At 38.0% G+C, this 16,460-nt stretch overlaps 1 protein-coding gene across 5 annotated transcripts in view; it reads right to left on the bottom strand.

Annotated features, from left to right (window-relative positions):
* The window catches only part of DPF3 (double PHD fingers 3), a 177,840-nt gene that overhangs the window by 28,451 nt on the left and 132,929 nt on the right, over positions 1–16,460 (bottom strand). For 3 of the 5 annotated variants that reach the window (XR_012247350.1, XM_073638878.1, XM_073638880.1), the window contains exons 7-9: positions 14,145–14,186; positions 13,137–13,283; positions 2,694–2,822 (exon numbers count right to left, since the gene is read on the bottom strand). Coding sequence is in view for 3 of the 5 variants with exons in the window: in XM_073638878.1 (XP_073494979.1) it covers positions 2,694–2,822; positions 13,137–13,283; positions 14,145–14,186 (318 nt within the window). In the remaining 2 variants the exon portion in view is untranslated. The remainder of the gene's footprint in view (positions 1–2,693; positions 2,823–13,136; positions 13,284–14,144; positions 14,187–16,460) is intronic. The other 2 variants (XR_012247351.1, XM_073638879.1) reach the window with 1 other exon arrangement.

The raw sequence follows: 16,460 nt of genomic DNA, 5'->3' as shown, positions 1-16,460 counted from the left end.
ATTGTTGCTGTTTTTTATTACTATTAATTTATTTGTGGCAAATTATTCTAACTTTAGTGCAGCAGTTAATATTCCTTTACATCTCTTTTCTCTGCTTTGAAAATTAATTTGTGGTACATCTAATAAAAAGACATTTAACGACAAGTGTGGTCAAGTTGACCGCTATCTGGATAAATCAATAAAGGGTAACTATACTTTCAAGTAACTTTTCAGAATAAGTTGACAATTGTATGACTATGAGGAGTAACACTATTTCAGCCCATTATATCAGTTTTACACTATGCAGGATTTATTTTAAATCTGCAATTGACTATGAGAGGAGATGAGCTGCTATGATGTCTCCCATACAGAGCACAGCACCCCAAGAGGGCTTCTTAATCGTTATTCCTTATACTGACAGAGGCAGCAGCATGAAGGAAATTATACAGCAGTACTGAGCAGTGTAGAGGTGAATCCAGCAACCGCAGCATGAAGGAAATTCTACAGCAGTACTGAGCAGTGTACAGGTGAATCCAGCTGTGGATGAGGTAAAAGACTAATCAGAAGCTCAGCACCATCTTTCCATGTCTCCCTTTGCTTCTTTTCAAATTCAAAACTTTCCTTTCCTATCTCCATCGAATATAATAGATGTAATTTGACATCTCACTAGGCTGGCAGTCCATCATGAGTAAAATGGAGTTGAGCAGTTTTTATTATATATCATACTTCATATCCACAATATTGACAACTATAAGGGCAACTTTCTATTATAAGCTTTTTTTTCAGGGGTCTTGGGAGTTAGACTAGTAGTTATGTATAACAGGTGGTGTCTGTGATGGAGCAAGCGCTTTAACTTTTTATTAATGTTTTGTTTGTTCTATAAGTGAAATCCAGGAAAAACTTGTTAGATGGAATACAACTTTAAAAGATGGAAGTTATCACTTTGTGTAAAATTCTCAGGTTTTTTTTTTTTTTTAATTTTACACAACTATTCGTCAGCATGTAAGATGGCATATAAAAACCAAGCTACATTGTTAGCTGTTATCTTTGTATATACAGGGTTATACTATACACTTACCTTACTGTAGTTGTTTATGTAAGAAGAAAACCATTTTTAGGTCACTATAACCTTTTGTGGACTAACACAAGAGACTTCTGTGCACTCATTCTAGATCAAACACAGTGTAGCAAGACCTCTCGTATTTGTCACTAGTTATATTGTTCTATTATTTATTATTACACCAATAGTCAATGCACTGTAAGCTATTTTCTGTGTTTGCATTTCGGTAAGCATCACAAAATACTTACAGTTAGTCACAATAAATATTGGTCAAACCAAACATCAATATGTGTATAAGACGCTTCGGATAGTTTACCAGACGTTCTGTGCAGTATCTCTGGTGGCACTTTTGCTTTTAGGGTAAAACCACAAAGTGCGTCTGGCCACACAGCCGAAACTCCCTTATCTGCAATGGTTGCATGATTTGTGCCACTACTGGTCACCACGTTGCATGGAGTTTCAGCCAATAGTGGCCAGTCAAATCGTGTGCTCTCACCTTAAAAGCAGAGTCATTTGTGCTGCAGAGATAATTATTTCAACTTGCTAGATTACTTCTATTTTTATATTTCATACTCTGCAAGTGAATGAAGCTGATAGCACAGAGCACTCATTTATTAACTGTAAATCAGAAATTTGAGATTTTTAAATGGATCATTTAAGGTACACTGTATGGTTAGGGCTATATGGCTTCACATGGCACTTAATATGAATATTGCAGCATTACATCTAATTACTATCAAAGTCAAACTCCGATAGATCTTTGATTCCAAGCAGCATGTCACTTTGCCTCCATGTGCGACTTGTGACTCTATGCAATTTGGCTAATTTGTTTTTTTTTTACATTAAAAATTGGGGAGGTAAAATAGCCGTGCAACAGCAGGTTGCAAATATGTTTTTGGTTCTATGACTTGCATGAGAAATGCTTCTGTGCAACCAAAGTCATCGTGTAGTGCCAGCCCAATCGTCTGTAATTTGGGATTACTTTCAGAAATTCCAATTCTTAGAAATCATTTTAACATTGGAGATACAAACTTGCCATGTTAATTTCAGATGCAAACAAACCTCAACATTGAGACTTGCAAAAAGTGGCGAGCATTTATCATGTCCCCCTCTCTTTGATCATGCCATGCACGGATTGATGACCCTTAGTTCATGCTGTTACTTCTACATTTAAACACAATCTCTCTATTAAAGAGTAACCGTCATTTTAATTTTTATTTCATAAATCAAAAGTACACATGCAATTAAGCCACTTTGTATTATATTTGATCAGACAAATCTGCTTCTTTCTCTGACAGAATTGATCTATCATTATCAAAATTCTCAATTCATGGGTAAAATCTGTATTCAGTGAAGACAGACTTTCCCATTACTGAGATAGGAGATGGCAGCTGCTACTGATACAATTCTATGTAGACGGTAATGGGAAAGTCTGTCTTCACTGAACACAGATTGTACCTCAGCATTTAGAATTTTTGATAAGGACTGATCAATTCTGGCAGAGAAAGTAGCAGATTTCCCTGATAAGATATATTACAAAGTTGCTTATTTTTACGTGTACTATTGATTTATGAAATAAAAATATACCATATATGACGGTTACTCTTTAAGGCTCATAGATAATACATTCAGTGCAGAAAGAGGAATGACCTACCAGAGCGTCCGCAGTCAGCACAGGACACAAGTTCTTCTGGTTGTCCAGTTTTCTTGTTTATGGTTGAGTCTCCAAGGCAAAAATCACAGTAGTTATTGGAAAGTATAGCACCATCTGTTCCTTTGCGAGCTAGAAGAACAGTAACATTGTTGTGGTAAATTACAGGAAACTTTTCATTGGTTTGCAACCTGCAAAGCATGTAGCCTCCACACTACAGTCCCTGCTGATAAATTCTTACATTGATGATATAATACTGCTCCTGTGGATCATCTCTCAGATACCTCCTCAGCATGACTTGATTGTCTCCTTTTGCCCAACTGTTAAAGGGGTTGTCCCGGACTAGTTTATTTTTTCACTATGGGTCTAAACACTAAACAGGCAGATAGTTGCTAACAGAGGCAACTACCTGCTTGTTCTACTCAACGTCGGTTTAGAGCGGTCATTGACTGATTCTGCCGGTGATTCAGCGGCTGCACATCAACAGAGCAGTTTCTTCTTCCAGGCTGCTCTGCCGACTTCATGCTGATTGTCAGCCAGCTCCCTGCAGTTAGGCAGCAACAAGCTGGCAGTCAATCAGCATGTTGTCGCCAGTCACACCTCTTCAACAGAGCAGAAGAGAAGCTGCTACTCTGTTGACTTTAAGTCAACGGAAAATGCTGAATCGCTGGAAAGAGTCTGTGCCGGTAGAGATCAACGTAGGGCAGAACAGGCAGGTAGGTAGCAACTACCTGTCTGTTCGTTCTTAGGTCTGTAGTTAAAAAAATTTCATTTTTACGTTTTAATTTTTTTCCTTCCTTTCTTCCATGTGCCATAACTATATTATTTTCCTGTTCACATAACTGTATGAGAGCTTGATTTTTCGCAGGGCAAGATGTTTGTTTAGAATGACAACATTCGCTCTTTCAGTGTACTGAAAAACGGAAAAAAAATTCAAAGTATGGTGAACATGTAAATTATTTCAATTCTGACATTTTTTTTGGGGGGGGGGGGGGGGGGGGGGGGTTTGCTTTTATGGTGTATGTTATGTGGTAAAAATTACTCAAGACTCTCCAGGTCAGTACAATTGCAGAAAATTTGTATAGATTTTTCTTTTTATTTAATTAGAAAAAAAAAAATTGGAAAAAATAAAAAATGTGTGTTTGTGCCTCCATTTTCTAAGACCTGTTAACATTTTTATTTTTCTGCCAATTAAGCTAGTTGAGGCCTTGATTTTTGTGTAACAAGCTGTTTTATTCATACCACTTTGTGCTATACAGGGTGATTTAACCTGCTTTTATTGCATTTTTTTTTAGGGAGGAGGGGTGACCAAAAAAAAGCAATTTTAGTATTTATTTTTTTGTTCTCATTACAACATATAAACGGATGGAGTTAATTTATTTTGTTTTGATAGATCAGACTTGTATGAATGCGCAGCAATACCAGATGTGTTTATTTTTTTATTTTCTTTATTTTTAATGTGGAAAAGGGAGGGTGATTTGAACTTTAATATTTTTCTTGAAGTTAAAAAACAAAGTTTTAAAAAATATTATTTCTTAGTCCCCTCAAGGAATTTGAGCCTGTGATCATCCGATTGCTTAGTATATGGCAATACCATAGTGTTACAGTGTACAGTGTAAATCCTGGTCTGCTCTGAAGGTCAGTGTTTTGCTTAGCTTCAAAGGAGAACCAATATAGCAGCGACTAGGGCCTTGAGCAGCACCCGGCTGTCATGGTAAGTCATGGGCGCCCCGTGATCGCGTCACGGGGTGCTGATGGGAGCTAGCAAGCATGAGCAGCAGCGACCTTTCCATTCTATCAGAGATTTACAGCGGCATTTAAATGACTAACCACTATTAGAGACAGATGCTTGCTGTTTAATATAGCCGGTATGAGATGCCGGTGTACAGGGGGTCAGCACCTAAGCCCCCTCCACATGCGATTAACCTTGAAATAACGTATATGTACGTGACATTGCTTTAAGAGTTTACAAAAACATTCCAGCAAAAAATACTTTTTTTTTACCTCATCACCCTCCTAGTGATGGTCTATCACACTACTCATCCTTCTGTCTGCTTTTGATCAGACACTTTCCTTTATTTCAGATTTTACCAAAGTCTCTGCCTCTATATGCTATTAACAATCCAGTGATACATCAGCACAGCATCATATAGATAGTTAGAGCAGGTACCATCATTGTGTGCTGGGAGAACACCAACTACCCTCCCTTCTACTTCGTCCTAAAAAAGCAAATAGATTAACAATATACAAGTAGGGGCTGATTAGTTATCATCTTCATTAGAACTGTGTGACAGGAGCTGTCTAATTATAATCTGTAATGGTGATAACTTCTGTCCTCTCTGTGGTCATATTGTATGGTACAGTCAATACCATTTCATCATACAAGAACATCTGTTGACTTCCTTTAAAAGAAGAAAAAGATGTGTAATTCCGAGGGTAACACTATGAGATCACACTTTCCATCTGATTAGAGTTGTTCCTTTCATTTGGAAAGGAACAACAAAATGAGCAAATACTAGCTGACTTGCAGTATGTACTCTGAGTGGACCCGTTCTTAGACACACACTCATGATTGAAGCTCCTCCATATAGAAATTAGACATGTGACCCAGAAGTGCAGCATAAATTCAAATGAGTCAATTTTCCATGGATGAGTTTGTATGAATCCACATTGGAAGGAGAAAATCAAGCAATCTGAGCAACGTCAAACAAGGCTCGGTCTATGGCTTATGACTTTTGAAATGTTTTTATTTTTTATTAGAAATGTTTTTATTTTTTATTAAAAACCTTTTTAAAAAAAAAAAATAAAAATTACTGGGATTTGTGGTACTAGCACATACATACGGATTTAATCAAGTTTCGGTACGGGGATCTCCATATATCCACACGGGAGCGCCTCCAGGATTACCATTTTCTCCATCCTGTTATGCTGCGAACTAAAAAGTTCATAGATACTCTAATGCAAAAATAGTGTGTAGGAGGTTAAAGGGGGTTTACGTACAATCAGATTACTAAAACATTGTAAAACCTATGAAAAACATGTGATGTGACCACCAGCTTCTTACTTCGACTACAGTCTATTCAGAGTACAGAGATTTCCTGTCTGCCAGTCAAGCACAACCCTGCATACACTGAGACTGTGTGCGGCCAGTGTCGGAACCTGTATCACTATTGACTGCAGAAGAGTCACCACACAGTGCATACCAGGAGTGTTAAAGGGCATCTGTCAGTAGGATCAACCCTCCTAAGCCATATATGTGGGCATGTAGGTCATAGGAAGCTGAATAAAATGATACCTTGATATCGGTAATCTGATATCTTATTCCAGAGAAATCTACATTTTTCTTATATTTAAATTATCTGTCCCAGCCTGTGCGTCAGACACTGATCTGCATGAGAATCTGCCTCCAGAGCTTATTTTACATGAAGGGGGAGTTACCAGTGTGATGGCCGCTTTTTTCTCTCCTGATCTCACTGCAGAGCTGTGTGTGATTCTATCTGACACCTCTGCAGGTTCTTCTCAGCTTCAACTTCCATCTCACAGGCAGACAGGGTTGCAATATTGTTGCAATACAGCAGAGTTGTGAGAGCTTCAGCAAATGTTTGTAAGGAGTCAAAGTTCAGTTCTACTGTCCTGTGTTAGTTACATGTCTCACACTTGTAACTCCTCTTCTCATATATATGCAGCTCTGGAGGCAGATTCCCCAGGAGATCTATGTCCGGCTCATTGATCTTAACAGCACATTTACAGTGGGTACGGAAAGTATTCAGACCCCTTTACATTTTTCAATCTTCGTTTCATTGCAACCATTTGGTAAATTCTAAAAAGTTCATTTTTTTCCTCATTAATGTACACTCTGCACCCCATCTTGACTGAAAAAAAAAAACAAATGTAGAAATGTTTGCAAATTTATTAAAAAAGAAAAACTGAAATATCACATGGTCATAAGTATTCAGACCCTTTGCTCGTACACTCATATTTAAGTCACATGCTGTCCATTTCCTTGTGATCTTCCTTGAGATGGTTCTACTCCTTCATTGGAGTCCAGCTGTGTTTAATTAAACTGACAGGACTTGATTTGGAAAGGCACACACCTGTCTATATAAGACCTCACAGCTCATAGTGCATGTCAGACCAAATGAGAATCATGAGCTCAAAGGAACTGCAGCCCTCCACCAGTCGGGCCTTTATGGCAGAGTGGCCCAATGGAAGCCTCTCCTCAGTGCAAGACATATGAAAGCCTGCATAGAGTTTGCTCAAAAACACATGAAGGACTCCCAGACTATGAGAAATAAGATTCTCTGGTCTGATGAGATGCAGATAGAACTTTTTGGTGATAATTCTAAGTGGTATGTGTGGAGAAAACCAGGCACTGCTCATCACCTGCCCAATACAATCCAAACAGTGAAACATGGTGGTGGCAGCATCATGCTATGGGGGTGTTTTTCAGCTGCAGGGACAGGACGACTGGTTGGAATGGAAGGAAACATGAATGCGGCCAAGTACAGAGATATCCTGGATGAAAAACTCTTCCAGAGTGCTCTGGACCTCAGACTTGGCCGAAGGTTCAACAAGACAATGACCCTAAGTACACAGCTAAAATAACAAAGGAGTGGCTTCAGAACAACTCTGTGACCATTCTTGACTGGCCCAGCCAGAGCCCTGACCTAAACCCAATTGAGCATCTCTGGAGAGACCTGAAAATGGCTGTCCACCAACGTTCACCATCCAACCTGACGGAACTGGAGAGGATCTGCAAGGAAGAATGGCAGAGGATCCCCAAATCCTGGTGTGAAAAACTTGTTGCATCATTCCCAAGAAGACTCCTGGCTGTACTAGCTCAAAAGGGGGCTTCTACTCAATACTGAGCAAAGGGTCTGAATACTTATGACCATATGATATTACAGTTTTTCTTTTTTAATAAATTAGCAAAAATTTCTACATTTCTGGGGGTTTTTTTTAGTCAAGATGGGGTGCAGAGTGTACTTTAATGAGAAAAAAAATGAACTTTTTAGAATTTACCAAATGGCTGCAATGAAACAAAGAGTGAAAAATTTAAAGGAGTCTGAATACTTTCCGTACCCACTGCACATATAAGAAAAACGTGGATTTATCCAGACTAAGACATCAGATTGCAGATATCAGGGTATCATTTTATTCAGCCTTCTAAGACCTGCATGACCATATATAAATGGCTTAGAAGTGAAGTGTTGATCCTATTCACAGATTCCCTTTAAGGAGGGAAAAAATGCTGGCAGTGATTTATCCATCTTGAAACTATGCAGGAGTCTGAAGATGGTGCTGTGAAGGTGGAGAGGGTGGAAACACAGTAGGTTGTGTGAGCTGTGGGACAGATGCAGCTATGGTGGAGAAGCCTGGGTGCACTGCTCCTTGGGAAATGTAGTCTAGAGACAATATGAAAGCTGGCTATTAGTTCACAATGTAAACAAGACAGACAACAAGGATAGCTGGGAACAGAAAAAAATGGACAATAAAGGTAAAGGGGGCTGGGGGATCATTACAGAGATTGTCTTTTTTGTTGTGCTGATAAAACCCCTTTAGTAACAATATTTACATTGCAAGCTAATCGTTCATACTCCAGTAGCGCATTATACACACTAGTTCACATTTGAACAATTCTGCTGATACTAAAAGACGTAAGGTACTGTTCACATGTAGTGGAAAATATCTGCCTCAGATCTGACTGCAATCCTGTGCAGATTTGGCCACAGATTTCATATTATTGCATTACAAAGTATTGAACAAAGTGAAATCCGCTGGGAAAATCCCATTCACTTGTATTGTACCGCCCTTTATTGCATCCACACAGCTAATCCTGAATGTGTGAACATGCCCTTCAAATAAAGAGGTTTAATGTACACTTTGTAGCTGATTTTCTTGTAACTATTGTACTCAGTCAACATCAATCAAACATCGTTGGTCAGATTGCTCTGCAATCAGAGACATTGTGACAAGGTTGATTTGTACATGGCATCATCTTTATTTATTGATATTTACCGGTAGTTTTATTTTATATATGCATAATGTGTTGTATGGAAAAACCGATTTAGCAGATGAAAGCACTTTAGAGTTTGAATGCAGTCAGCATATAGTGTGCATCGTAATAAAACAATCTTACACTGCCCCCTTAAGGGAGGTTGCTGCAAAAGCACAAAAATCAAAATCAAGAGTACACAATGCTGCAATAATTTACTGCATCAGTGAAGTTTTACATTGACATTGAATAGGATTTCAAAATATCCAGCTTACACAATGCAGACAAAACCTATTTTAAAGTAAATGTAGAGAAGTCGCTGTGTAAACCCCTGAATTAAAAATGATATAAAAACTGTTTTATCAACCAATACAGTGATATTAAATTCCATAAAAGCAGTTCTATGACATTGTTGTCAGAGTATGTATATTGTGTTCTAAAGAACATAAATACTAATAATATTATAATATTTTTACAATTTTAACATACAGTATAATAAACATGATCCATTAGTATTATTGGAGTTAAGTGCCCATTATAATTTTATAAAAATGGGGAGCAAACTGTTAAGCAGATTGCCCGAAGGCAGACCATATATTATAGGCCAGAGGTGGCAAGTCATCTCATTAGTCTGTAGGATCAATAGCAGGGCTAGTGGGAAGTATTGAGCTATTAAACACTGGACTGCAAATGATTTTGGTGTCCAGAGAACGGTTCCTTGACCTTCTTTTTACAACATCTCTATAATCTGAGGGCGATGAAACATAAAATTAACTTAAAAGTTATCTTACATTCGTATTATTCACTTAGCATCAACATTTAAATTGAGACTTCAGAAGTGATGAGCGGTTTCTCCTTTTTTAATTTTTTTATTCTTCTGGAACGGTGTATCACTTTCTATATTTTGAGCTTTGAGTGGTTTGTATGGAATGCAGATTGTCTTGCATGAAAAGAAACGGCCCTGAGAGATGTCTCAATGTATTATGCATTTCAAGCCAGGCTTCCTATGGCTTGCATGGTGTCCAATTTGTGCCTAGGAGGAATCATGCTGATTTCCTTCTTCGCCTGATAGGCCCCCAGCCTGTACTAGTCTGGCATGCTGTCATGGCAACCGGCACCCGTGGATGCTGCCACCTGTCATTATTTTGTCTGTCGTGTAAACCCGTCCAGGCAGCCATTCTGAATCTGCTGATAAACCTCAACCTTAAACATAAAAATCAGTACATAAAACAAGGATGATTTCAGATTTCATAAAATGAGATTAGAAGATATGTTAGATTTTATTTTATTTTTTAAAGTGTATATTTCGATTTAGGTTATTTGTCTTCTTTTAACTGCCACTGAGAACTGATAATGTAAATGGCGCAGGAGGATCATTACTAGTTCTTCTCACATGGCACTGCATGTAAAGCTGTCAGGGGGTACACAGATTGTAAGGCATGGACTCTTTAAGTTGAGATGTTTATGGCGTCTAATTTGCCATACACTTTGTGGTCATGTTTAGAGATGAGCGAACCCAAATTGTAAAAGTTCGGGGTTTGTACAGGATACCTAGTGTCCGGGGTTGAACTCCGAATTCGGACTTCTCCCAGAAGTCCGATTTAGAGTTTGCAGTGTGAGAGAGATAGAGAAAGATAGAGAGAGTTGGGTTCAAGTTTGTGTAAAGTTATGAGACCCGAAACAAACTTTGGAGTAGTGATGAGCGATTATGCTCAGGTGTTATCCCAGAATCTTGGGCATGCTCCAGTAATATGTTCGAGTCCCCGCGGCTGCAAGTTTCGAGGCTGTTAGACAGCGGCAACACATGCGGGGATTGCCTAACAAACAGGCAATCCCCACCTGTGTTGCAGCTGTTTAACAGCAGTGAATCATGCATTCGCGGGGACTTAAACATATTACTCAAGCACGCCCAAGATAATGGGATAACACCCGAGCATGATTGATTAACACGATATCTGAGCAAGCTCGCTCATCACTACTTTGGACTACAGTTCGGTTGAACCCGAATATCCACGGATCCGCTCATCCCTAGTCATGTTTTATTCCAAAGTAAATAAAAACATAACTGAACAGTTACTACAAAGTGGGAATACACAGCTTAATATTAATGCCATGCGACAGTAATTACCTAAGCTAAAGACAACATAGATTTTCCACTGCTCAAGGTAAAGGGGAACCTATCATGTGGGAAGAAATTAACTTTATTCCCCTAGGACGCCTGGCTTTCAGTCAGAGGTGCCGCCGGCTTTAGTCACCGCTCAGTACATAGTGAGCGACGGCTGTAACCACACCCAGCACTGACTGACAGCTGGCTCTGTACCGATGCACTGCATTGCTGTCAGTCAGTGCTGTAGGGCACAGCTACTGAGCGGTTCTGAAGCCACACCTCTATGACTGAAAGCTTGAAGCCGCCGGGAGGAATAAGGTTAAATTTCCTCCCGGCAGACGGGCTTTCAATGCAGCGGCCTCATGGCTTCTGAATGCTATTGACCTGCAGATTAACCCATTACCTGCAGGTATATAGTGTTTTTGCACATGACAAGTTCCCTTTAAGTAGGGTTTGCTTTTTTTTTTTTTTTTATTAAAAACCATGCACGTTTCTTTTAAGAGTTAGCTCACTACCTTCCAAATGTGATTAGGAAGGTGATGCTGTTATCGTTGCTTGTCACCCACCATTACAGTAATCATGCTGGGCACATTCTGAGGTTGCATTCACATAAGGAGGCTTTAGTCCTCATAAACCAACCCTTTAATCAAATAGAACAAGGAAAGTGTGCCTGCAGCTAGATGGACATGCTTCAGACAGAGGGTCAATGCAATTACTTTTCTTGCTTTCCTTAAACTTGTAATGTACCGTAATTGATACACTGGTGGAAGTCGTATTGATTTTCAAAATGGAAAAAAAATTGTTGTTTTGCTTCCAAGTCAAAAAGCATATATACTCCCAAAATAGTACCGATAAAATGTAAAAACTTCAACTCATACTGCAAAAAAAAAAAATACAAGATCTCTGAAAAATGGACAGTAAAATAAGTGGTGGCACAAACTAAATTTTAACTAAACGTTAAAGTTTAACATTTTTTTAAAGCCGTAAAATGTAAAAAAAATATATATATATGTATATAAATTTGGTACCACCATAATCATACTGACCTGCTGAATAAAGTTACAACATAATTTTCACTATATTACAGGGAAAAATAGCTTAACAGCCTTATTTTCACTATTTCACCCCACGGATTTATTTTCTTTGTTTTTCAGTATATTATATGGTTAAGTGAATAGTAGTTCTACTACAACTCAAAACAACCACAAAAAAAAACAAAAACATTTATATAGCTAAGTTGATGGGAAAAAAAGTTATTACTCTTGAAAGATGGGGAAAAAGAAGAGCCCAAAAAAACAAAAAATTGGTCATCGGTTTAACAGAACGTAATTCAAAATCTCAAGCGAATACTGAAATTCTTATTTTTCATCCCAGTTTACCCAATCTCTTGTTTCATTTCTAGTCTACCTGATAAGTTACATCAGAGACCAAAATCTCATACAACTACCCAGCTGACAACTACCGTACCTTTGCACCTATAATTTTATTTGGATGCATACAGATTTTTTTTATTCTTCTGGATTCTATTTGATTCGGTTTATAAATAAATTGCGGCTGCAACATCACATCACTGTTCTACAGACAGACTAAAAATAAATCCTCTATTGTTCACACATAGCATATACCTTAGTAAATTTTTAAACTGTATTGACAAAAAAATATAGCGTCCACAGCCAGGGCACTCAAAGAAGGAAGGAAAAGAGAACAAATGTGCATGCTTCACAAGCAACCGAGCTCTGAACTTGCAGCTGCACAAGCAAACATGACAGAGAAAACAGGTCTTGACAATAAAACAGCAACAAAGAAAGAGGCAATGAAAATAGTGGAACTTACAGCTCCTTACAGATACATATTAAAGAATATTTTTTGCATAAGGAACTTTCTTGTCACCACATTTCCCCATATTTGGAAATAGTGCACATATTCTCTATTGGAATTCACAAATTGCAATGGAAGGAAGGTTGGAATCTTACAAGTTCGCTAGTCAAAATCCACATGTCATAAAAAATATATATATTGTTTTTTTTTTAAACTAATCTTGTGCCATAGACACAAAAAAAAAAACTCCACTAGGGATACCTGTGACTACCTTTTTTTGGTTAAGCCTCTACATTTTGATAGGAAATATCCTGTGACCATTATTCCATCATTCTACAGAATGAGACCCTCACAATAAAAAATTATATTTCAGTTTCCTGAACCTCTGTGAGTATCCCTTATAGAAATATTTGACTTTTTGCATTGCTTACAGCCATACCTGAATGATTAGGTTCTTATCAGCGTTGGAGGTCATGTAACACAAAGTATCTGCATTGATTTTGGTAAACGGAAGTAAACAACTTACGTTTTTGGTTTTCACTTCTATGAATGGAAGGAGAGCATGGAGATCGAGATTCTTGGTCTCTGCTGTCTGTCCCTTCTTCATCAGCGAGATGAGTGTGGGTGTAGTGGTAGCTGAGGCCAGGTCTGTTCTTGTAACGTTTTCCACAAACTAGAACGATAACATTTATAAATGGATTCCTGCCGCCATATTAGAATCTCAGAGAGCAAATGTACATTGGTTTTTTTTTTGTTGTTTTTCATTTGCTATTTTTTAACCAAATAATCAGACATTGGTTCAAATGAAATATGCATTGGTAAAACATAACTTCACAATATTTACAAAGCACCTTGCTAGTTTTATATCACAAAACATAAGTATATAATAATACTATTACCTTACAGATAGTCTAAAATGTCTTTTTTTTGATAAGTACATGACGAGTACCAAATATTTTTCCATGTTTTTTTTCCTTTATTGCAGTGGATTTTATTTTCTTTGATATATTTAGGTACTTTGTCCCCATAAATGGGAAAAACAAGCATAGTTAAGAGATAAGCTTTACCGGAATTTGAATGTGGAATTGTTGCAAACGTATAAATGACATGTAAAACATAGCATTGTATAAAATATAGGACAATAGAGGATGAAATTGTACCAAATAGAAAATGCTTCACAAGTGCTAATTTGGTAGTAAAAATGCCTTGCCACATATACTTCTGCCCTGGGTGCCCTATTAACCAAGAGGTATCACATTTCACTACACCTCCACCTAAGTGTAATAAAGGCAGGGAGGCAGCACCTACCTAAGGTATTTCCAAGTTACATTTATTTAGCAAAAGTTTATCTGTGATGAGGCATCTTTCACATGCCATAATCTAAAACCTACCCGTCCTGATGGGTTTACCCTAATGTAGTCCCTGTGTACTATGGGCAACCAAGATAGCATTTGGAAAAGGGCACCACATTGTCACACAACCACAATCTTTTGGTAACATTTCGTACAAGCATGGGTAGAGGGGTAATAAGTACCTTTTTCGGCAGTTTTGGGGTTATGCTTTTGTTTGTAACTATCTGCAACACAGAAAAAGAGAGAAAAAGAAACAGCACAAAATAATCCTTGCTGTATAACAAGGCATATTGGGTATGGTATTTAGAAGAGTCTTTATGGGAGCTGAAAGTAAGCTGACATTATGCTCATTTCAAAAATAAAAATAGAAATGTATTCTGACCATTGACACAGATTGTAAGGTACATTGTAATATGTGACACATTTCCAACAATTTGCGATAATTACAAGAATTATGCCCATTTTGGAATTCTTCAGATTGGTATTTCTTCTCCTTTTCTTGTTTGTCTCAGATGTTTTGCTTGATACAATGTGGGGGTCACAGTACCCCCATTCTAAGAGTGGTTTATCTGGGACCCACGCCCATCAAGCACCTATGAGGTATCCTGAACATATTTGTCAATGGTCAAAATATCAATTTAAAAAACTTGAAAGGTAAGTTCAGTACGTCAGGTTATATTTTGTATTCAATGTAAAAATCATTGTTACCTGTAAACCTTTATTACTGACATTGTAGTATGTGTGTGTACGTATTTATAAAATTATATATTTGTTTTATAAATACATAATATATACACACACCCCCACACCAGAGAGAGAAAGAGAGATATACACAGTGTTTCGTTAGTTTACTTAGTAGATCACCCCTTGGCTGTTTATCACCTGCTGCATGATGCACATCCAGCCACCAGCTTCTGGCAATGTTGGCTCACCCCCAGTTTGTGTCTGACTATCCAACCTTCTAGTCTTTACCAACTAAGCAGTGATTTGTGATTTCAAGGCTAACTATCGCCATGCAAAAAAGTAATTAAGATTTGGGTTTTATTATACTTTTTGCCTTTCATTATTGTTATTGTTATTTCCATTTATACCTTCTGTTTGTTAATGGAACAAACAAACAAAATGATTGTGCAAAGCAGATCTGATGCATTCCGGTTGCCAATTCAAGCAGAAGAAACCCCACTGTTTTTTATGGGGTCAATCTAGTTTCCATTTGGTGTCAGTTTTAAGAACAGATGAAAATGTTAATGTGTGCATGACTTCCAATCTAAAAACTGACATCAGATTCTAGACAAAACCCCATTATAATCCATGGGGCTTCTCTGAGTGAAACAGAGTTGCCAACATTACGCACCTACAAACTGGGGGAGAAACAGGGAACACTGGCGTTGATACAGGGAACAGATGAGGGGTTATGGGATTGGGATGAAAGACTCAAAGAAGGAAAAGACTGATAGGAAGTGTAGTTTGCCAGAATTAATTATAAATATTATAGGAATTTTGGAGATTCTTATATTTTAACATGCATCTCGGAAAATCCCTTTAAAAGAACACTGGCTAAACTACCTGACCGTGGAAGAAAGCAGGCTGCCACCAGATTTTTTTTTAGGAGGCAGTCGATCAAAAGCCCTCAAATGACTAAAAAATATTTTTGGCAACATGCATTGAAGCTTCAGTTTGTATAGTAAGGCGCATACTAAATGATGAAGTTGACTAAAATGAACTTCAAGACATACTAACTCAAAAGCAGAAGCAAAGTTGGATTCAATATGCTGAAAACCACATAAATAAGCCACAAATGTTTTGGTATTCTGTTATATGGAGCGATTAAATAAAACTGGAAAGGTCTAGAGAAGGAAGAATGAAGCACACACACGGAAAAGAACACCATCCCCACAGTGAAGCATGGTGGTTGCTCGATGATGCTCTGTAGCGGTTTTGTTTCCTACTGTAATAAAAACCTGCAGTGTATAGAGTGCAAATGGGATTCAATGAAGAATCAGGAAATCCTAGAATGAAACATCATACCTTCTGTGAGAAATCTGAAGCTTGGGCATCATTAGACCATCTAACAGGACAATGATACAAAAATGCCTCAAAGTCCTCCAAGGCTTGGTTTCAGAAGTAGTCCTGGAATATTCTGGAGTAGCGGTCAGTCTCCTGAGTTGAAGCCAATAGAAAATCTTTGATGGGAGTTAAAGTGAACCTGTGACGTCAGATAACGCTATTAACTTGCACTTTGACTGACAGCTGTCTCTGCAGTGCATCAGTGCAGAGTCGGCTGTCCTTGCGGTTGCTACTCACAGTGCTGTGAACAGTAGCCGCACTCTCAATAAGGTGGCCGGGTACCTTTCTACCACTATTGACCTGCAGATTAACCCTACATCTTCAGGTTAATAACGTTATCCAATGCAATAGGTTCACTTTAAAGAGAGTTTTCAGTATGCAAAGCGAAGAATATTAGTGAACAAGAGGTCATTGCCCATGAGAAATGAGCA

This window comes from Phyllobates terribilis, unplaced genomic scaffold (assembly GCF_046119375.1).
Source record: "Phyllobates terribilis strain yellow unplaced genomic scaffold, ASM4611937v1 Scaffold_7__3_contigs__length_470593459, whole genome shotgun sequence".
NCBI lineage: Eukaryota > Metazoa > Chordata > Amphibia > Anura > Dendrobatidae > Phyllobates > Phyllobates terribilis.
This window is presented reverse-complemented; position numbering and strand designations above follow the sequence as displayed.